The 23,191-nt window shown below is 47.3% G+C and overlaps 1 protein-coding gene across 1 annotated transcript in view; it reads right to left on the bottom strand.

Moving 5' to 3' along the window:
- The window catches only part of fmnl2b (formin-like 2b), a gene marked incomplete at both ends in the record, with an annotated part of 121,091 nt that overhangs the window by 67,132 nt on the left and 30,768 nt on the right, over positions 1-23,191 (bottom strand). The window contains one exon of the mRNA XM_084325317.1: positions 36-112. Coding sequence (XP_084181443.1) covers positions 36-112 — 77 coding nt within the window. The remainder of the gene's footprint in view (positions 1-35; positions 113-23,191) is intronic.

Below are 23,191 nucleotides of genomic sequence, written 5' to 3'. Positions count from 1 at the left end.
CACACACACACACACACACGCACACACAGACCTACCCTATGTGGTTGGTGCGCAGTGAGATCTCCAGCTCCCTCAGGGTCTGAGTGGACTCCGCCACTCTCCTGCGGAACTTCTGAAGAGAGATAGAAAGAGAAACAACAACACTTAAAGGTCCCATGTTTTGCTATTCCTTTCACTATTTGGGCAACGTTACACAATTCTCGTGAGTCTATGGAACACATCTGTAAGTATTTTTTTCAAAAAAATTCATTGTTTTGTATTTCTAATCAACTACTCTAAAACAGCATTTTTACACTTCAAGATTTCAAGCTGTTTTGTTTGGGCTGGGCTCCGCCCATACTCGCAAAGCGCTTTGAGTGACAGTCACCCACAGTCTGCACTGGCAGACAGAGAGAGACATAGAGAGATTGAGGGAGAAGCTTTTAAATCCCTGCTTAAGACTCATCTTTTCTCTCTCTCCTTCAACCTACCCTGATCTCACCTGGTCGGGGACTGACCTTTAGATTAATCTGTGTAGTTTAGTTATGGTACAGGGTACTATATGGTACCACTGGGTAGTTTACTACAGGGTAGTTTAGTTAGGGTACAGGGTACTACATGGTACTACATGGTACTACATGGTAGGGGTGGACGGTATGGTCTAAAATTTATATCACGGTATAATCTGAAGCATAGACGGTAACGGTATATATCACGGTATCATCGTTTTTGATAAAAATTTTTTTTTTATTTTATATATTTTTTTTTTTTTTTTTTTTTATAAAATATATATATTATATAATTAGACTTGTACTTGTATTATCTGCGAGACATCGCCACCACGCAACAAGCTCCACTGTCTGTGTGTACTCTAGTAGCCTCCAGCTACGGCCAGGATTCTCCAGAGCTGCATCTGGACCTATACTCGAGTAGCCTCGAGCAGAGCTACGGCCAGGATACTCCGGCGCTGCACCTGGACCCTATTGGCATAACGTTACTTGACTGTGCTCAGCAAGCCCTCAGCTCGAATACGCATCGAATCAGTGTTATAAGACATTGATATCAGGAGCTATCTGTAGCTACTGCTAGCCGGATATATAACGTTAATACAACGCCTCAGTGAATTATTTAGTTCAATGGGACATTTCGTTTTGAACGGTGAACTAATTTGCGTTAACGTGAGCTAACGGCTAACGGAGCTATCATACACGTCTACTCTCTACTAGACTTGATGGAACGTTTGTTGATGTCAGGAGCTATCGGTAGCTGGCCGACTAGATACCGTTCGGTTAGACAATGCCTCATCATGTATTAAACTAAAAGTGAATAGTTGACTGGGTCATTTTGTAACGGTAGCTAAGCTAACGTTAGCTCAGGGAGACGTCCCGTCCCACTAGACTACTAGTACAGTGCTTCCCAATCCTCTCCTCGAAGCACCCCAGCTGTTCCATGTATTTGTTAAATTCCACCACCAGCACACCTGATTCAACTTAACAAGCCATTTATTAGTTGAATCAGGTGTGCTGGTGGTGGAATTTAACAAATACATGGAACGGCTGGGGTGCCTCGAGGAGAGGCTTGGGGACCACTGTACTAGTAGACCCGTGTTTACATGCGTGCGGGAGGGGCTGGCACTGCGCGAAGCCTCCTAAATAACTTTTTCCAGTTCGCACATATCTATTATCTATGACTAATTCTATCTATTTTTAGGGGCAAATGCGAGTGAAATAGTCGCGCTGTGGTTACATGACGTCAATGCTATTTTAGAGCTGCACTACCGGTTACACGGTATAGGCAAAATCCATACCGTAGAGCAAATTCATACCGTTTATACCGTATACCGTTTATACCGTCCACCCCTACTACATGGTACTACATGGTACTACAGGGTTCTACATGGCTCTACATGGCTCTACGTGGCACTACAGGGTACCACAGGGTACTACAGGGTACTACAGGGTACTACATGGCACTACAGGGTACTATAGGGTACTACATGGCACTACGGGGTACTACATGGTACTACATGGCACTACAGGGTACTACATGTCTGCTCCTTTGCAGCACCACAAACATGGGAACTCTCTAACTCTTCCCCCCCCCTCTTCCCCCCCCGCCCACCCCCCCCCCCCCCCCCCCTTCTCTCTGAGTGCCCGTCTCCTGGCGCTGACTAAGGTGATGGATGCTTCGGGGTCTTGGCCAAGATTGTAGTGACTGCTCTACATGCACCTCCAAGGCCTTGGATCAGTTATTCACCGCCGTCTGTCCGTGGTCCTGTCAACTGATTAACAGTATTAACAGACTGTTAACAGATTAACAGTCAATGCGGTTTCATTGCTGGGTTAAGTACTTCCATTTCTATTCACATAATACGCCTACTTCATATATCTACTCCATTCACATATATGCCTACCACTTGTATCTATTGCTATGTCCGCCTACTACAATCTCATGAGCTGTCTAACGCCTGTCCCGTCTCCCTGTCTCCCTATGACTTGCTGTCCTGGAGTGTTGACCGGAGTGTTGGACGTCCCGTGACGAAGGCCGGGAGGTTGCGACCCCCTCTGCGTGCCCCCCTGTCTCCGGAGGTCTCGTAGTGGTGACCGGAGTGCTCGTGATGATGTCTGGGAGTTCGTGACCCTCTCTGCGCCGCCCCCTATCTCCCTGTCTCCGGCTGTCCCTGAGCAACGACCGGAGTGTTAAATGTCCCTTGACTAAGACGGGGAGGACGTGACCCTCCTTGCGCCTCCCCTGTGCCTCAAATAGATTGCTATCAGCTCTATCTTTAATCTTTCAAAATGTTCAGTTGCTATCGCTATTAGCTCTATCTTTAATTTTTCAAAATGTACAGTTGCTATTGCATGCACTCATCTGTGTTCCACTACACACATGAGTGCATGCTTACCAACTGTCCGTCTGCAACACTACTATCACCAACATCTAAGAAGGGAGATCCCCCCTTGAATGGCCCTTCTAAGGTTTCTCTCCTCCACACTGCCTGTGGAGCTTTTTTCCCTATTGTTAGGTTTTAGTGAGTTTTTCCTTACCTTCGCGTGGGGTATGTCTGGGAGTGCTTGCATTCTTTCATTTATTTGCATCCATCTAAAAATGTTTGCACCTTATGGTGTTCTTGTTCTGTTCTTGACTTATTGTTATGTTTTCTTCTTGACTTGTTTAAAGAAGATCTGTACGGCCCATGGGGACATTAACGTGTGTTGTCGGGCCCTATAAATAAATTTGATTTGATTTATGATACTAATTAATTTCGCCACGGGGGGCATAATCCCACGGGACAATGCATTGGTAACTTGTTTCAAATTACAATATATATATATACCCCTGTGAATATTCAGATTGGAATACGGGCATGCGCGTGGGAGCGTGCGCAATGATATTTTGCAGCAGGTTGACAGTGATATGCAAGTGCTCCCGACTGCATGTGTGTTTCCCCGCACGCGCGGTCGCGAGTGTGTGTGGGCTCTCTCTCTCCCTCTCTGTCTCTCTCTCTCTCCCTCTCTCTCGCTCGCTCGTAACAGTCTGTGTCCCGACTGCGTGTGTGTTTCCCCGCACGCGCGCGGTCGGGGAGTGTGTGTCAAGATGCTCCATGTCCCTCTCTCTCCCTCTCCCTCTCTATCTCTCTCTCCCTCTCTCTCGCTCGCTCGTTCTCTGCTCTCTCTGTCGACACCCGCGCCACGTCAACCCGTTTGAGGAAGTGTCAGTATTTCCACTCGCTCTGTTGTTGAGCGAATTGTTGATTGTGGGCGGTGACTACAACCAGTGCCTTATTCACATCAGCAAAACAGTAAAATCAGAATGGCTTAGTTCAGTGAGGGAGGATCTCGTGAACTCGAGACTGGACTGATGAGCCAAAATGAGAATTAGAGACACAGACCCCATTGATACAACCCCACATTGCTAGAAAACAATGCTAAACACTGGAAAAGGCTATTTATAAGACATGGGACCTTTAACCCTTAAAAGGCCAAAGGGTTAACTCGCCATGCTCTGGGCGCCAAACCCAATAAACGCGATCAATATTTGGAATGGCGATCAGGAATTGGATTAATCTTTTTGCACTACATCAGATGTGAGGTAAGGAATCTATGTTACCAATCTTGGGTTAATCAGATGTTGCTTTCACCGCCATCGGAGTGTGTGTGTGTGTGTGTGTGTGTGTGTGTGTGTGTGTGTGTGTGTGTGTGTGTGTGTGTGTGTGAGGTTCGCGCCGACCAAAGTACGGAGAAGCGATTTTTCAGACCCCGCTTCTGTTCGCCCATGATGACACATAATATCGATAATCTAGCGTTTATTTGAAAACGATTCATAAATCAAGCGACAAATGGCACGATTTCTAACTAAATACATTGAAGCTCGATTTGCTGGAGTTTATTGAGATGAGACAGACCACTCTAAAAATATATTCATATTAATCACAGTATAAAACGGAAATGTATGAAAAAATCTGTTTCGTGCATGTTGACTGGAAGCAACTCACTGACGATCACTGTGTTATTTAGATCTATTGCTATTATATTTGATATATTTTAAGTAGTGCTGTCAGGTGATTAAAAAATGTATCTAATTAATTACAAGATTTGTAATTAATTTATCTAATTAATCGCATTTTAATCGCGTAACCATTTTAGGCCTGATATTCTATATTCTATAATCATATTTCAAATGGCATGTGTCCGGATGGCAGAATTCAGTACTGTATCTACAAAACCTTCTGTTTAATCATCTTCCCTTTATTAATTTGCTTAGATTTTTCAGGTCTGGAAGATTTTAGCATGGTGTTATACACAGTCAAAAAAATAAATAAATTGAAATAATTGAATTGATATTCTCATTTGGTTCATTACAATTTACTCAAGCCTAGTAACAGACACAGTATTTCTGACACTGTGAATACATTCCCTGAGATCCATAGATGTCCCTAGAATCAGATATCAAGAAAATGCAAATGGCCCATTTAAAAAAAATTGTAAATGTTTATTCTACGTTCTTATGGAATGAATGAGATAAAAAAAGTTAGAGTTAGAGTTAATTTTCATAACGCGATAATTTGCTGTGTAATTAATTAATCTAATTAACGCGATAAACTGACAGCCCTAATTTTAAGCACTCGCATAAGGTAAAGCACTGGCGCTGAAGGGCCATCAGCGCCCTCTGCTGTTGGCGCCGGAAGTGTTAAGAGTCTAGAAAGCAACTAGTGCCCCCTAGAGGCCACACTACTCCTTTACATCCAACCGGACCAAAGTGGTTTGACTGACAGAGCTCAGGACAGCAAAGCTAAAGGATGTCAGAGCTAAAGGACAGCAGAGCTAAAGGACATCAGAGAGACAGGCTAAAGGACATCAGAGAGACAGGCAAAAAATCACTGGAGACGCAAGTCGCTACCTTCTTGAGAAGCAAGGACATCCACCTTGACAAGAACAACATTTCTGCTTGTCACATTCTTCCGAGAAGAGATAGAGAGGCCAAACCTGCGATCATTATTCGGTTTGTAAACCGCAAACATAAGACGGAGCTGCTAATGCAAGGGAAAAAGCTGAAGGGAACCAACATTTATATAAATGAACACCTAACGGCAAAGAATGCCGAGATTGCCAGAGAGGCACGTCTGATGAGAAAAAACAACAAGATAAAAGCAACATGAACCAGAGACTGCAAAGTGCTCATTAAGTTGAATGGCGATACACCTGACACAGAGAAGGTAATCATGATAAGAGAGCTAAAAGACCTTGACCCATACAAATGACTGTGTTCTCTGTTTTGACAGTGTTTTGGACTGTCTTCTGGGTCAAATTTCTCTGCATAGCTCACTGCTGCGCCTGCGTGAACTATAGTTCTATGTTGGTTTTTTTGGGTCTTGCAAGACTAATGCTTAGACAAAGGGCTGATTATGAAATATTATTCTTTCCACATGCTGCTATCAAACTCACGTGTGTCATAGGTTCTGCTTTGTTCCTATTTTTGTTAAATTATTTGCCATACTTTTGTGGGTCTGTAAATAGTCACTCCATGAGAAATTGGACTGCATTAAGCAAATTGTCTGATGATGATGAGGATTTATTATTAGGATTAATGGTTATTATTATGATTCTTATTATAGGCTATTATTGTGCTAGGATTTGTTTTGTTGATGATTTAACTTCTCTTTATGCTTGATTTCAATGTAGACATCGACCCTGAGGTCAATCTCTTTAATAATATTGATATAGTGTATGACTACTATACAGAAGAGCAAGTAAATGGTGAAGTAGACTATGCCAATCGATTTTCAATCATACACTTTAACAGCAGGAGTATGAATCAACCACTGGATCCTCAATTTCCTCAGCAATAGAACCCAAACAGTCAAGGTAAACAAGAAAATCATCCCGCCCTCTGACCCTCAGCACTGGGGCCCCCCAGGGCTGCGTCCTTTCCCGTTGGCTCTTCTCCCTCTACACTAACCAATTCACCCCCCTGGACAGTTCAGTCAAGGCCTTCAAATACGCCGACGACACCACCATCCTGGGCCTCATCTCCAACAACGACGAGTCCATTTACCGGCAGGAGGTGGACAGAGCAGTGAGGTGGTGCTCATCCAACAACCTCCTGCTCAAAACCATGGAAATTGCCATAGACTTCAGGACTTCAAAAAAAACACCCATACTCCCAATAACCATCTCAGACCAACCCATAACCCTAACTGAATCATTCAAGTTCCTCGGCACCCACATCAGCAATAAACTCAAATGGGACATTAACACCACTGCCATCATCAAAAAGGCCCAGCAGCGCCTGTACTTCCTCAGGCAACTGAGGAAGTACAGAGTCCAACAACGCCTGCTGGTCCAATTCTACACTGCCATAATTCAAAGCATCCTCACCTCATCCATCACAGTCTGGTACTGTTACATCCCAATGTATATATTCCCCAGTGTGTGTCTCCATGTGTGTGTGTTCTCCATTTTTCTTTCCTCCCTCCAGCCATTGTTCCCTCCACCATTGGTCCCTGCCAGGCCTGCTCTTCCATTACCCAGCACAGCACCGATTGGTGGATGGTTTTCCAGACTCCAACACTCAATCAACACCACCAATCATGGATCACCACACACCTGTTAAAACATGGCTTCTCACTTCAGTCACTCTCTCTCTCTGGCATGAGGCTAGGCCTAGTGTGATTTTGTAACCTTGACTTTGACAATATTGCATTTCGTTTATTGGCCTTTGTGCTTAGTGGAAATTGCCTTGTGTGTGTATGGCCACAGAGAGAGCATTGTTAGTTATAGTTTGTTTTTGTATATATTCTGCCTTTGTTGTATGTATCATTAATGTGTTTTTCTCTCTTTCTCAGGAAGCACAGATGGGGTGAGCTGCCATTTCCTTTGTACATTGTTTTCTCCTGTTTTGGTTAGGTAAGGGTAGTTTAGGTAATGTAATTTATTTTACCATAGATTAGATTGGTTTATTTGGAGTAAAGTGGTGTTTGTTTGTTGTTTTGGCCTGGGCTCACCCTTGAGCTACATGTGCTTCCTTTGCATCACAATAAATATCATTGTTGTTTACAAACGTGGTCCATCTTTTCTGTCAACCAACTGTTATGTTACAGCCCTTTACCCTTAGACTCACAGGGGTCGTAACATAAATGGGGGCTCGTCCGGGATTTTGTGACCCGTGTTCAATTGTTGGTTGATGGATTTGGTGAACTGTGTTTGTTTACACTTGTATAGTAAATAGTAAATAATTTGTGTGTAAAATGGCAGTTCTGCATCGTAGTGGCTCTCGCTCGGCGTCACTCATGCACTGTCCTCGCACGTGCACGCGCACTGAATAAAAGACCACAATGTACCTTTATATCCCAATATTTGTCTGACCACACCCCTATCAGCTTACCCATATAAGCCGGGGTGGGGCCACCCCCTCGCCTCCTTCTTCGCTTCAACCACAAGGAAGTGCCTCGGTAGATCCCCACTTGACTTGACGTGATGTTGTTAGTAGGAGAGAGTTGGAAAACAAGAGATACGTTGACATCATATCTTTATTTTCTCTCTCACTATATTCGAGAAAATACGGCGATATTGTCTTCGTACTGGAGTGTCTGGAAGATGATGATCATTCTACACCTCCGTCGGGTTTCGTATTGGGAGTTTATGCCGCTACATGCCTCTCAACTGCAGTCCTCCTTGCTGCGGCTGGTTGCGGTAAAACCTTCCAGCGACACAGCTGGACTGTAGGACGCGCCGCTGTTGTGAGAAGCGGTGGGTTCCAGGTTGGTGAGTAATGTTGCTTGCGAGCTCCACTTGTCTGTTAGTGCTATGGGGGCTAGCTGACAATGTTTACGAAAACCGGCCCCAGATTAGGGTCCTTTGTTCAGCCTTTAGGCGACGGCGGAGGATCCTGGTTTGAAGCCCATTATAGCAACTAGTGGGCCACACAACCAGTAACTGGTGATCCCAGGATCTCTGGACGCGTGGGTACTTCTCTGTCACCGTATAAGGCCCCGTCTTTCATATACAAATGAGAGTATACCCTAAACGAGGAAATGTGAGCATGGATGATCGTTATCGGAAAATCCATGTTCAAGTCGGCTACAGCCCAGATGGGATTTGTACCGGCTCCGTCGGATGGTAAAATCACAGTTGTAAAACTGTATTAACATCTCGTTTCTCTTCTCTCTTAAAAGGTGAGGAGGGTTTCAGAACGGCGGCCTGTCTGAGTGTGACTTGTTATATCGTTGTGTACGAGTTCAGGTGATAGCTGCTTAGCTTGCGTGCTAGTTGTGGCCTACTGTGTTAGCCAGTCAGCTGTTAGCTGCGGCGCTAGCTCGCTGTGTTTACCAGGAGCCTGTTGTGTCACTAGGCTAGGTAACGTTAGCTTGCTGCTATCGGCCGAGTGCGGCCGTTAGCTTAATGCTACACTGTTGAACGTTCTGAGACTATAACATGCTTAAACACTCTGACTACGACGTCATCTTTGACAGAGGATGTTAGTCGAACCTACCCTGGGGCCAGCCGGCGAGGACTGCGTCAACAAGGGGCACCGTAGCGGCGGGATGGAGCGGCGACGCTGCCCAGGTCGACAACACAGGACGGCTGTGTTTACTACGGTGCCTTGTTAGAGACTGCAGTTTCGCTTGATCTGCGCTCACGGTAGGAAGGGTCCTGACCAGACCTTGAACACTTCTTCTTGCTTTCCCTTCTAAATGTTTTGTAAATAACGATGTTTTCCAAAACGAGTGTTGCTGCACTACATTTAGGATACGACGCGAGTTATGTGTGAATTGTCTTGTCACTGGTCTCCATGCAAATCGGGTTATTTGTTACAGATGTGAAAATGATCTGGTTTGTTGTGTTGAGACACATTGTGTGTTCATGTACCGTGTACTCACAACTAAGGGGGTTAAACTAACCTATAAAGCTATTGTTCTGAAGGGCCAGATTAACACTGAGAATCTACCTTTTATTATTTTATATAACTTGTATATTATTTATATATATAAGCTATATCCCTTTAAGCCTCCGTTTGAATCATAGCATTATTCGCTTTCCTCATTGGACAACGCCCTTGACACTGGCGGCGCCAACAATCGCGCCCCCCAGACAAGTTCAAAGACGAGTTCGGACAAGTTGAGACATGCCCTTGGCCAGCGCATTGATTCCGGACAAGAGATTCGGTTGCGCCCTAGAAAGCACTCTAAGTATATATATTGTGGAAGGCGCAAGCAGCAGCAGTTCGTCTAGTAGCAGAGTGAAGCGTGAACCTAGTAACTAGTGTGAACCTTAGCAAGTGTGTGTGGACTTAACGTAATTAGTATCAGAACACGAGGTGAACCTAGCAACAGAACTATTGGACATGTGAGCAGTGGAACCTACCTGCGGTGTATCGTTACGGATAACTAGTAGCTCCTTAGATACGACCTTGATATTGTAGAACCATTGTTGGTGGATTATAGTGAATTGTGTAAACGTAGTACCGTGGAGAAGAGCATCGTTAATACCATTGTCGTTTGGATTTAACTACCCTGAAGATCTGTATCGGGCTAGCTTCGAGGACGAAGCTAGCTAGCTATAATCACTGCCGTCGGGCTTTGGATTAAGAGCTATTACCCTGCTATCGAGCACTTGGATTACAAGGACCGGATCCGTATGAGACCCCCTTTCTCCAGTGACCAGCCGGAGTATCCGCCTATTCTTCAATCCTCTGGAGCTTACCACTCCGTGGGGGAAATCACCAGTCTCCAGCTATACCCTCGTTTGCCCCCCTATATCGCCATCTCACGCCATGCAGCGTTCCGGTCTAGTATCCTTAGCCTAGGAATTATTCATTCCCACTGACTTTGATACTCTGACATTCTAATATCATTCGCCATTAAAAGAGCGACCAAATAATTCTCAGTTGTATATTTGACATTGATAATAAAATACTGTAAACGTTATCTCTTTGTCACCGTGCCGTCTATTGAGTGTCTGCCATATTTAACTGTACTGTCTGGCAAGTAATAATAATATGTAGTAGTGGTTTAATCTATCACAATCTTTAATACAGTCAGGGTTTTGTAACCCCTCAGTTACAGCTATGCTTAGTGACATATGAGTAAAGAATGATTCTTTTCTCAGCCTGTAATGACAATGAACAGTGTGTTCACATATTAACAGGTTTACCTGTTTAACTGGCCGTATTAAGGGTAAAGTAGGAGGGGTGTGTTTCCCCCCGGTTCCCTGGGGACTTCTTCACCCTCCTCTCAGACATGTTGTTACACTATATTGTGTCACTGTGTGGTAGGGATACGATGTAACCCTTAGCTTAGTTGTTGGGGTTGTGCTAACCGCTTGAGGAACTGTATTTTCCTAAAAGAAAAGATTGTTTGGTCACTTTTTCGTGTGTGCTTAGCAAGGCCTGTGGCCGATACTAATCGAGAATTATGTATTCTCTCATTATGAAAAACGGCGTTCCTCTGTAGAGTGTTTTTGCCATTTTGATAAAGGGTTGTGTGTGTCGTGCGACCTACAACTGGGTTGGGTTGGCCACAGAAGCACATGTGTAAGTCTGGTACCGGGGCTCTTGAGAGGGCCCTCTCTATTCTGTGTTTTTTCCTTAGTAAAAATCAGATGGCAGGTTAGCACATGCGCTGTGTGAAGCTGTTAGACGCTTCATGGAGCTGACTATGACTGCGTCATACTCTTTTTTGTCATTACATCGTATCATGGGTGTGGGGTCGTAAAGGGGTGAACTGGTAATCCTTTTCTCCCCTTCTTTGATGGGCAGGGGTTAAAACCTCCTGTCCTTCAAGGTTCCTGTCATGTTGTTGTTCGGCACGTTACAGGGTAAGAGGGGGGGGGGGGAGGTTCCTGGTCCCACGCCCAATATTGGGCGTGTGTACCGCAGAAATTCCCCCGCCATAGAGTACGTCACTGTGCGCGTCTCTGTTGGTAGGACTTCCGTGTGCTGTTCGGGTCCATATGATGGATCTGTTTCGGGGGGTGGTCAGGGCTCCTCCTCACGAAGCTCCTATTCGGGCCTTCTGTGAGTTAGGACTCTCCTTCCATGTGAGGGAGCCTCCTCAGAGTACAGAGCCTCCTCCTCAGATTGTCAAGGTGAGTGGAACCTCAAGAAGGAGTCCTACTCTATTGTGTGTGTATTCGATTCAATTCGATTATTGAGTGTGTATGGGTTCAGTGCCTCCTCCCCGGAGAGCTCTAAAACCAAACTTTTACATGGCTCAAGGTGCAATATATTCTTTTCAATCTGTACAGCTCGCGTGGGAAGTCTCTCTGGGGATTTCCGTCTCCTCTCTATGGGAGGGTGGTGGAATGTAAAAATGTAAACAATTTTTACCCCCGGCTGTGTAGACTGGGATACATGCTGTTGGTGCTTCCTTCTTTTCTATTAAAAAGGGTGGAGTTAGGAAGCATTGCACCCCTCTTGTCGTTCCCATGGGCGCCTTGGGGATTCAATGACAGGTCTAAATAGCCTGTTCATTGATGTGGTTGTGTCCCGACGCACGCTTAGTGCTAGCTCGGGGTGTTCTGTTGAAGATCAGGCGAATGACTGGCACGCCTTGGTTGCTTGAGGTTAAAACAGCGTTTTTATAAAGCAACTGGGATGGAGGTTTTTCCTCTTCCGACGACCTGTTTTGGTTGTCGACGGATTCTCGTTCATATCTGGGGGATGATGACGGAATGGATCTGAACATATGTAGAGGGGTCTCACGCCCTGGGGGTGGGCCACCGGGCGCGGTTCGCACCGAACGTCTGGGTGGCGCCTTCTTTTCATGTTTAAGATCAACACGCTTATCTGCCCCTTCTCCTGGAGTAGGCATGTCGGCGTGGTTAGGGCACGGGACTGGTTCTGGTCACGCTGGTCCAGATCAGTTAAACTCGTTGTCCGCCGGGGATGCAGATCTGCTGTTCTGGTACCCTGAGGGACTTGGGCTTTTTTCAGGGGGAAAAATGCCAGGTCGGTCCGGGTGTCACAGGGTTAAGCACTATGGAGACCCTGGTTGGGTACATTTTGTACTCTGCACTGTCGTAATGGCTTACGGCCATGCCAACCTGTACACGCTCGATCTCGTCAGATCTCGGCCGCTACGCAGGTTGGTCCTGGTTAGTACTTGGTTGGGAGACCGCCTGGGAATACCAAGTACGGTGTGCTTGGGGCTGATTCTCCATTCTTTTCGCTCCTCTCTCACACATGGCGAAGAGGGGCCTGTTGGGGTGGTCTTTGACCTCCTCTGGTGACCTTGTGCTTCCCGTATCGCCGGGCCCGGTCCGAAGTAATGTTTCGTCGACCCGTAGGCCTGGGATAACCCTTTTTTGAAAACTGAAACACTTGTACTGCGGTATAGCCGGTGTATACCCGCAGGTGTGTTTTGGAGTTTTTTCTTGAGGGGTTATAGGAACAACCACCGCATTGTGGTTGATTCCCTGGTGTGTTGGAGCAGTGTCAACTCCCGGGTTACCCGGTTGAGGGTGCCCCTGCACGTTCATGACGTCTGCCAATCATGTCAGCCTTCTCTGCCTCAACCCCTCTGGGTGGTTTTTTTTTTTTAAATGGAGGCTTGGTCATGCAACAACGCCAGCATACGCCCCTTCCGCAGGGGGGGCTGTTTTCAGCTGACTCCTTTGGCGCCTGTCTCGTCCGCAGTGCTCCAGGCTCAGGTTACAGCCTGTTGCCTGGTTTTCCCCGGTGCGCTGCCTGCTTCCGTTGGTTAACCTTTTTTGTGTGCTTACGGCCATGCTGACTGCCTGTTCTGCAGGGTCAGTGTGCCAGGCGGTGTGCTATTGGGGGGAAAGGGCCCGCTCTTGGAGGGGCCTTATCCGAATATGCTGGCGATGTGGGGGGCGGTGTCACTAAGTGACCGCCTGGTTGGGTCTTGATGCCTGGCGTCATTGACCTCTCCGGGCCCCCGTTTTCCAGGGGATCCAGTCCCTTCAGTGGGTCTGGGTCTTCCTTCGCGCTCCACTGCTACGGCCTTGCCACGGGGTTGGGTTTGCCCTTGACCCCGTGATTCTGGGGGCAGTAACGAGGTTGTTCCCTCCGTTCGTTCCCGGGTGGCATGCGGGTTGTGCGTGTGTGTAGTCGTGGGGTCAGGCCACGGTCTGCTCACCCTGTGCGTTGAGTTGCTTGAGTGCTTCTTCGCACGGTCGGGTCCGTCGCCCTCCCGGGAACCTCCAATAGGGGGGGTGCCCTCCATTAGGGGGGGTCGGGGGGGCTCGGTCCTCCCTGATCTGATGGTTGTGGGGGGCCTTCAGCGGGGTGTATTTGTCGGCCGATGGCTCTCGCTCGGCCTCCCTTGTGCATGAGTGACGCCGAGCGAGAGCCACTACGATGCAGAACGTTAGGTTATGACTATAACCAAGTTCTGCTAGTAGGGGTGATGCTCGGCGTCCGACGCCGCTGCAGCCCTTGATCTCGCCTTGTGGTGGAAGCTTGGGAAGGAGGCGAGGGGGTGGCCCCACCCCGGCTTATATGGGTAAGCTGATAGGGGTGTGGTCAGACAAATATTGGGATATAAAGGTACATTGTGATCTTTTATTCAGTGCGCGTGCACGTGCGAGGACAGTGCATGAGTGACGCCGAGCGTCACCACTACTAACAGAACTTGGTTATAGTCATAACCTAACGTTAGTACTTTTGATCTTGGGAAATTCTTGAGCAATCCTACTTGGGAAGAGCTGGATAGCTGCCGCAAGGCAGACTTAGTGGAGATTGCCACACATTTTAAACTCTCGGTTCAACAAAAGCATCTTAAGCAGGATATCAGGTGTCTTGTGGTATATAAGCTGTTGGAGCAGGGGACGCTTGTTTTACCTGTGGTCTCTGATGAACATGCAAGTCCTCCTGGTAAACCTACGGAAGCACAGCCTTCTGAGGAGGAAGCTCATGGTGAAAGTGCTGAGAAGGCAGGTGTGAAAGTCACATTGCCACATTTTCACTTGGCCTCTCCTGTGTCATCTGGGTCTTGAGAAGGGGCCCAGGTCAAGGTTAAAATAGCCCGTCTCCAGATGGAGGCTCAGGAGAAGGCACAAGCACGTGAGGCGGTGTATCGGCTTCGTAAAATGGAGCTTGAGGCAGAAAATGAAAGGGCTGTTAACATCCGTAGGTTGGAGCTTGAGGTGGAAAAAGAGCTCAGACTGCGGGAGTTGGAGCTGGGAGTCCAAAGGAGTGAATCCAACTCTGCTACACCGACTCCTCCACAAGGCCCTGGTACGTCCTCCTCCACAGCTTATTCATCACACACTTTTGATATAAGTAAACACATTGCTTTGGTGCCTCCGTTCCGAGAGACAGAAGTTGATACTTATTTTAATGTGTTTGAGCGTATTGCTGCTTCATTGCGCTGGCCAAGAGAGGTCTGGCCTTTGTTGCTTCAATGCAAATTGACTGGTAAAGCCCAAGAGGTTTGTTCAACACTTTCCCTAGAAGATAGTTTACTGTATGATACTGTGAAGGCTGCCATCCTTCGTGCATATGAGCTTGTGCCCGAAGCTTATAGGCAGAGGTTTCGCAGTCACAAGAGAGCTGTCAACCAGACCTTTGTAGAGTTTGCTAGAGAGTGTGTCGACGTGTGTGTCGACGTCGGCTGGCCCTCAAGGCCCCGCCACCAGACACCATTTTTTGATAGAAAAAAACCAGCAATTCGAACACAGTTACTAATCGCTGCCAATTCCATACCGTGGCGGTACAGGCTTTAGCAGCCCACCAGCCACTCGCCAGGCCGACCCACCTCATGGCGTCGGCCGGGCGGGGCACTGTTTCAATATGTCAAAAACAAAAGACTGATGTTAACACGGAGCACCATTGGTGGTTGCAAACAGCAACCTCCACTGTGGTGTGCACCATGAAGGGGTTAAATGAATAAAAGAACTAACACCACAAAATACTGTAGAATGAGAGGGCGGCTACGTGGCGTAGTGGGCAAGGCGCTCGCCACGAATGCGGAGACGCTGGGCTCGCCTGTTCGAGCCCAGCGCTCCACATTGCTTTCAGTTTAGCTGGTCGTTCATACTAATACACATTGGCCGTATTAGGGGGTGGGAAACTGATGGGTGGGGATCGGGCGTTGTGGACAGCGACTCCTACAGGTCGGTTGGTGCGCCTGCGCAGTAGAATCAGGAAGTGTCGGGGGCAGCGTGAGCCTCCCACGCGTTACTCCTCGCCACTGAGAGATCGAGCTGCGCAGGTGAAAAGATGCGACTGCTGTTACCTCAAGTACCGGAGGGGACTTGTGCTATGTATGACTTAGTCCACATTGCAGCCGGCTTGTGGGAGGCAAGAAACAGCGTTTGTGACAGGGGAGGGTTGAATTGGATGATACGAAATTGGGATGGGAGAAAATATAGAAAATGGGAGAAAAAGTGGATAAAAAAAATAAAAAATACTGTAGAATGAGCAAGCCCATGTACACAACGTTAAGGGGAGGCGGACCAGAGATAACCAGTCCCGCATTCATTCATAATATTCACAACAGCACACCAGCCCTAGCTTTAGCCCATTTACCCAAAAGTAAACAAAGCCCCCCCCCGCACTACTCCCCCAATAGACACCGATTGACCGTCAGCATGAATGGTTGAGAGGAGAGAAAGCTGTAGCATAAACAGACATTCTCGTAGCGGAGAGACAGAACAAAACAGTAGCCCACAACACTACTATAGCATAGCGTCTTCAACGCTACTATGGACAGAAAAACAGTCAGCTGAGCCACAACACGGGCCGCCGCTAAGTCCCATCCTGCAGTAGTATAGCTCTACTACCACCCGCCGAGCCTCAAGCATCGGCTTCCGGGTGAAAACCCTGTTCAAAGCCCCGCCGGGGCACAGGTTTAACGCTACCTGGCTAGGCCTACCTAGTCATGGCACACCCTGTTGACAACCCATTTACCCGTAAAAAGGGTAAAATAGGACTCAGCAAAACCCCCACATTAGCTACCGACTGACCTTCATTGATGAACCGGGCAAGAGGAGGGAAAAGCAGCAAAATCCCACGGCGGAGACATTAGAACAGCGTAGCAGTAGTGTTAGCATATAGCATTAGCATTAGCATGTAGCGTTAGCATTAGCTGTTTAGCAGCACGCTTCCAGGATCGTTTGGAACCCGTCCACTGCAGTGAACCGTTCACCAAACCATCCCGCCCCTGGCGCCGACACACAACATGGTTGTGTAACACAACAAACCAGCATTACTAACACTAACACCAATGCCTGATGACACAGGGCCTACCTGTGTACAAGCTGGCCCGATAGCCAAACCTTGCACGCTGATCCTTGGTCTGCTGCCATCAGACGAGGAAACATCAACATAGGCCCGACGTGTCGCTGAAACATGCCCCGAAGATTCCAGGGGTAAGCAAACCTCCGGTAACTTTCAACATTACGCAATTTCTCATAATCTTTTCATAACAACTAGTTTACATAAGGTGCACTGCGACCGTTATGATGGAAACGAAAATAGAGGAAGAGTGTATTGGTGACCATGCCTACTGTCTTATAGGCTACGCCTCCATAGAGGCGGGACCCGGCAGGTGTGGGTGTACTTCTTTTTATTCGTTGATGGAGTACAATAGATACATGAGATGAGGTATATCTCGATAGGCTTAAGAGCGGGACGCGATAAGCCAAGTACGATATATAACTGGCTCTCCAGCAATGGGTTGAGGTGTTTGAAGCAACTGATGTGGACTCAGCATATGGCTGCTTTCTGAATACATTCATGACTTTATATGATAGTTTCTGTCCTATTGTGCAGCAAAGTAGCCGCCGAACAAGGAAGCCAGATAAACCATGGATAAAAAAAGGAATTTCAAATGCCTGTAAAAAGAAGAATACTCTTTATAGAGATTTCATCAAGCATAGAACTAAACAGAAAGAAATCAAATATAAAATATATAAAAATAAATTAACAGATACTATACATTTTTTGTAAATGTTGGCCCAGATCTTGCAAGGAAGATCAAGCCTCCACAAGGGGGAGCTATTGCAGAACAATACATTGATAGGAATCCATCCACAATCTTTTTGTATGACATATCTAATATGGAAATAATTGATATTGTAAATAATCTCAAGAATAAAACATCTACAGATGTAAATGGGATAGACATGTCTCTTATTAAAAAACGAATCAAAGAAATTGTAGATCCCATTACTTTCATATGTAATCTATCTTTTAGGATGGGGACCTTTCCAACTGAAATGAAAACAGCCAAAGTAATTCCAATACATAAAGCAGGAGAAAAAAATGTATTTACAAATTATAGGCCTGTTTCTTTACTTCCTCAATTTTCAAAAATTCTGGAAAAACGTTTTGTTGCACGTCTGGACAGTTTTATTGATAAGAATGAGATATTGATTGATAGCCAGTATGGATTCAGAACTAACAGATCCACATCAATGGCTCTCATGCAGGTAGCAGAAGAGTTAACAAATTAAATCGATAATAAACAGTATGCAGTTGGAGTTTTTATTGATCTGAAAAAAGCTTTCGATACCATTGATCATGATAGTTTACTCAGAAAACTTGAAAAGTATGAAATTAGAGGGGTAGGGCTCAGTTGGATAAAAGGTTACATAGAAAATAGGAAACAATGTGTGCAGATGGGGGAGACCAGATCATCCTGCAAAATGATAACATGTGGGGTACCGCAAGGATCCATTTTAGGACCGAAATTATATATATTGTATATTAATGATATCATTGATGTTTCTGATAAACTTAAATTTGTCATTTTTGCAGATGATACTAAAAATTTTTGTTCAGGTGAAGACCTTCAACAGTTGCTAACAAATATTACAGGTGAACTGGGGAAGCTGAAATGTTGGCTTGATACTAACAAACTCTCCTTAAATATAAGTAAGTCTAAATTTATTTTGTTTGGTAATAAAAAAAATACATCCGGATCAAGTAGAGTTCTGTTTCATTATGGCTTTCGCTCAGCATCATCTGCACTGTACTTCACTTTGTGCACAAGCACTGAATTCGTCTGGCCACACCCCCATCCGCTTACCTTCATAAGCAGGTGTGTGGTCACCTACTCGCCTCCTTCTTCACTTTCACCACAAGGAAGTGCCTTCGGTAGATCCCCACTTGATGAGGTTGTTAGTAGAAGAAAGTTGGAAAACAAAAGAACGGGAAGATACGTTGACTCTCTCACTATTCGAGAAAATACGGCGATATTGTCTTCGTTACTGGAGTGTCTGGAAGATGATGATCATTCTGACCTTCAACGGCTTTTTCGTATTAGGAGCTCACGCCGCTGACATGCTCCCCAACTACAGTCCTTGCTGCGGCTGGATGGGTTGGCCCTCCGGCCATGCAGCTGGACTGTGGGAAGCACCGACTGTGTGAGAAGGCGGTCGCTTCCAGGTTGGGGTATGTACTGTTTTGCTTGCGAGCTCTGGTTGTTGTTGATGCTGTGGGGGTTAACTGACAATTTTACGAAACGCAGACTCCAGACTGGGGTCCTCTGCTCGGCTTCTTAAACGGCGGTCGGAGGATCTTGGTCTGACGCCCATGATGGTCAATCTAGTGGGCCGCGACCAGGGCCTGGTGAACCCAGGATTCTCTGGACGAGCGGATGCTTCTCTGTCCCGTGCAGGCCCCATCTTTCATATAAAAATGAAAGTACACCCTAACGAGGAAATGTGGGCATAGGATCTTCTTTATCGGGAGTTCCATGCTCAAAGTTGGCTGCAGCCAGAAATGGGAATTGTGCTGGCCCCGCTGTATGTCTGGATCACCGTTGAAAACTGTGTTTGACATTCTTTTTCTTTTCCCTTTTAGGTGGGGAGGGACTTGGACAGCGGCCTGTCTGAAGTGTGGCTTGTTATGTCGTTGTGTACAGTTCAGGTGATAGCTGCTTCGCTGGCGTGCTAGTTGTGGCCTACTGTGTTAGCCAGTCAGCTGTTAGCTGCGGCGCTAGCTCGCTGTGTTTACCAGGCTAGTAAATGTTAGCTTGTTGCTATCAGTCGGACGGCTGTTAGCTTAATGCTACACTGTTGAAACGATACTGTGACTATAACATGCCTTAAAACACTCTGACTACGACGTCATCTTTGACAGAGGATGTTAGTCGACCCTACACCCGGTTGCCAGTGCCAGCGAGGACTTCGTCAACATGGAGAACGGCGGCTGGGTGGCATTGTGGACATACCCTCGTCACCGGCGCAGGAGGTGCTGGGTTCAACTCGATGTCCCGTTAACCTGTGTTGCGGTTCTTTCGGCCTGCGTTCTGGGTGAAGGTAGGAGTCCCGACCGGACTTTAAACACTTCTTCTTTTCTTCCCTTCTAAATGTTTTGTAATAACGATGTTTCCAAAACATGTGTTGCTGCAATACATTGAGGATACGACGCGTGTTGTGTATGAATTGTCTTGTCACTGGTATAGCTTCTCTCTGTAGTGAATCAGCGTTGTTTTTTACGTGTGTAAAAATGAACTGGTTTGGTTGTGATGAGAACATGTGTGTTCATGTAACGTTGTACTTGTACCGTGGGTGAACTCACAACTAAGAGGGTTAATTAAACCTGTAAAGCTATGCTTAGTGACATGTGATTGAGGAATGAATCTTTTTCTCAGCCTGTGATGACAATGAACAGTATGTTCACACATTAACAGAGGTGCCTGTTCGCCTTGGTCGTATCAAGGGTAAGACAAGAGGGGTGTCCCCCCCGGTTTCCCTGGGGCTTCCCCCCCTCCTCTCAGACATGTTGGTTACAATATATTGTGTCACTGTGTTTGTGGGGATACGATGTAACCCTCAGCTTAATTGCTGGGGTTGTGCTTTCCGCTTGAGAAACTATTTTTTCCTAAAAGAAAAGATTGTTTGGTCACTTATCATGTGTGCTTAGCAAGGCCTGTGGCCAATACATAATCGAGGATCTTGTATTCTCTCGTTATGAAAAACGGCGTTCCTCTGTAAGAGTGTACTTTTGCCATTTTTTGTTGTGATGAAGGGTTGTGTGTGTCTTGTGATCTACAACTGGGTTAGGTTTGGCCCACAGAAGCACATGTGTAAGTCTGGTACCGGGGCTCTTAAAGGGGCCCTCTCTGTTCTGTGTTTTTTCCTTAGTAAAATCAGATAGCAGGTTAGCACATGAGCTATGTGAAGCTGTTAGATACTTCATGTAGCATGCTATGACTGGGTCATGCTCTACTTGTCATTACATCGTATCATGGGTGAGGGGTCGTAAAGGGGTGAACTGGTAATCCTTTCCTCCCCTTTTTCTGTTGGTCAGGGGTTAAAACCACCTGTCCTTCAAGGTTCCTGTCACGTTGCTGTTCGGCACGTTACAGGGTAAGAGGGGGGGGGGGGGGTTTCCTGGTCCCACGCCCTGGAAGATTGGGCGTGTGCACTGCAGAAATTCCCTCGCCATAGAGTATGTCACTGAGCGCGTCTCTGTTGGTAAGACTTCCGTGGGTTGTTCGGGTCCATGTTATGGATCTGTTTCAGGGAGTTGTCAGAGCTCCTCCTCACGAAGCTCCTCCTCGGGGAGAAGTGCCTTCTGTGAGTTCGGACTCTCCTTCCCTGTGAGGGAGCCTCCTCAGAGTTTCAGAGCCTCCTCCTCAGATTGTCAAGGTGAGTAGAACTTCAAAAAGGAGTTCTGCTCTATTGTGTGTGTATTCGATTCAATTCGATTATTGGGTGTGTATTGGTTCAGTGCCTCCTCCTCGGAGAGCCCTACCCCAAGTGTTACATAGCTCAATGTTGCAATATATTCTTTTCAATCTATACAGCTCGCGTGGGAAGTCTCTCTGTGGATTTCCGTCTCCTCCCTGTGGCGAGGGTGGCGGGATGTAAAAATGTAAACTATTTTTACCCTCAGCTGCGTCACGTGGGATTCATGTCAGTCTGTCTTTTTTTTTAATAAAAAGAGGAAGGAACATGAAGCACGACGGCTCCGTGTCGTTCTCCCAGGCGACTTGGAAGAACAATGTTTGGTGTCTTGCTAGACTATCCATTGATGTGTTTGGGTCTCGACGCGTACATAGTGCTGGCTCGGGGTGTTTCTGTTAAGAATCACGCAGGGGCTAAGTGCGCCTTGGTTGCTTGTTATTAAAACAGCGTTTTTTATAGGGCAACTGGGATGGAGTTTCGTCTCTTCCGAGCGCCAGTTTACTAGGTTGTCTCGATGAATTCTCGTTAATATCTGGGGGATGTTAACGGAATAGATCAGAACATAGGTAGAGGGGTCTCACGCCCTTGGGGTGGGCCACTGAGCGCGGTACAAATGGGACCGTCTGGGTGGCGCCCTCTTTTCATGTTTTAGATCGACACGCATACCTACCCCCTCTTCTGGAGTCGGCATGTCGGCGTGGTTAGGGCACGGGACTGGTCTGGTCGCGCTGGTCCAGGTCAGTTAACCCGTTGTCCGCCGGGGATGCAGATCTGCTGTTCTGGTACCCTGAGGGACTTGTGCTTTTTTCGGGGGGAAAAATGCCGGGTCGGCCCGGGTGTCACAGGGTTAGGCGTTATGGAGACCCTTTGTTGGGTACATGTTGTACTCTGCGCTATTGTAATGGCTTACGGCCATACCAACCTGAACACACCGATCTTGTCCGATCTCGGAAGCTAAGCAGGTTCGGTCCTGGTTAGTACCTGGTTGGGAGACCGCCTGGGAATACCAAGTGCAGTACGCTTAGGGCTGGTTCTCCATTCTTTTCGCTCCTCTCTCACGCGTGGCGAAGAGGGGGCTGTTGTGGTGGTCTTTTGGACCTCCTCTGGTAACCCTGTGTGCTTCCCGAGCCGCCGGGCCCGGTCCGAAGTAATGTTTCGTCAACCCGTAGGCCTGGAATAACCCTTTTTTGAAAACTGAAACACTTGTACTGCGGTATAGCCAGTGTATACCCGCAGGTGTGTTTTGGAGTTTTTTCTTGATGGGTTATAGGAACAACCACCGCATGTGGTACCAAGAGGGTGGTTGATTCCCTGGTGTGTTGGAGCAGAGTCAACTCCCGGGTTACCCGGTTAAGTGTGCCTCTGCACGTTCATGACGTCTGCCAATCGTGTCCGCCTTCTCTGCCTCGACCCCTCTGGGTGGGTTCTTTTTAATGGAGGCTTTGTCATGGTGCTCAACAATGCCAGCATACGCCCCTTCCGCCGGGGGGGCTGTTTTCAGTTGACTCCTTTGGCGCCTGTCTCGTCCGCAGTGCTCCAGGCTCAGGTTACAGCCTGCTGCCTGGTTTCCCCGGTGCGCTGCCTGCTTCCGTTGGTTGGACTTTTTGAGTGCTTACGGCCATGCTGACTGCCTGTTCTGCAGGGTCAGTGTGCCAGGCGGTGTACTATTGGGGGGAAAGGGCCCGCTCTTGGAGGGGCCCTATCCGAATACGCTGGCGATGTGGGGGGCGGTGTCACTAAGTGACCGCCTGGTGGGGTCTTGATGCCTGGCGTCATTGACCTCTCCGGGCCCCCTTTTTCCAGGGGATCCAGTCCCTTCAGTGGGTCTGGGTCTTCCTTCGCGCTCCGCTGCTACAGCCTTGCCACAGGGTTGGGTTTGCTCTTGACCCCGTGATTTTGGGGGCAGTAACGAGGTTTGTTCCTTCCGTTCGTTCCCTGGTGGCATGCAGGTTGTGCGTGTGTGTAGTCGTGGGGTCAAGCCACGGTCTGCTCACCCTGTGGGTTGAGTTGCTTGAGTTCCTCTTCGCACGGTCGGATCCGTCTCCCTCCCGTAAGCCTCTAATAGGGGGGGTATCCTCCATTAGGGAGGGTCGGGGGGCTCGGTCCTCCCC

The sequence above is a fragment of the Notolepis coatsorum genome, assembly GCF_963971535.1.
Source record: "Notolepis coatsorum genome assembly, chromosome: 1".
Lineage (NCBI taxonomy): Eukaryota > Metazoa > Chordata > Actinopteri > Aulopiformes > Paralepididae > Notolepis > Notolepis coatsorum.
The sequence above is the reverse complement of the archived record's forward strand: the minus strand, read 5'-3'. Positions and strand labels throughout refer to the sequence as shown.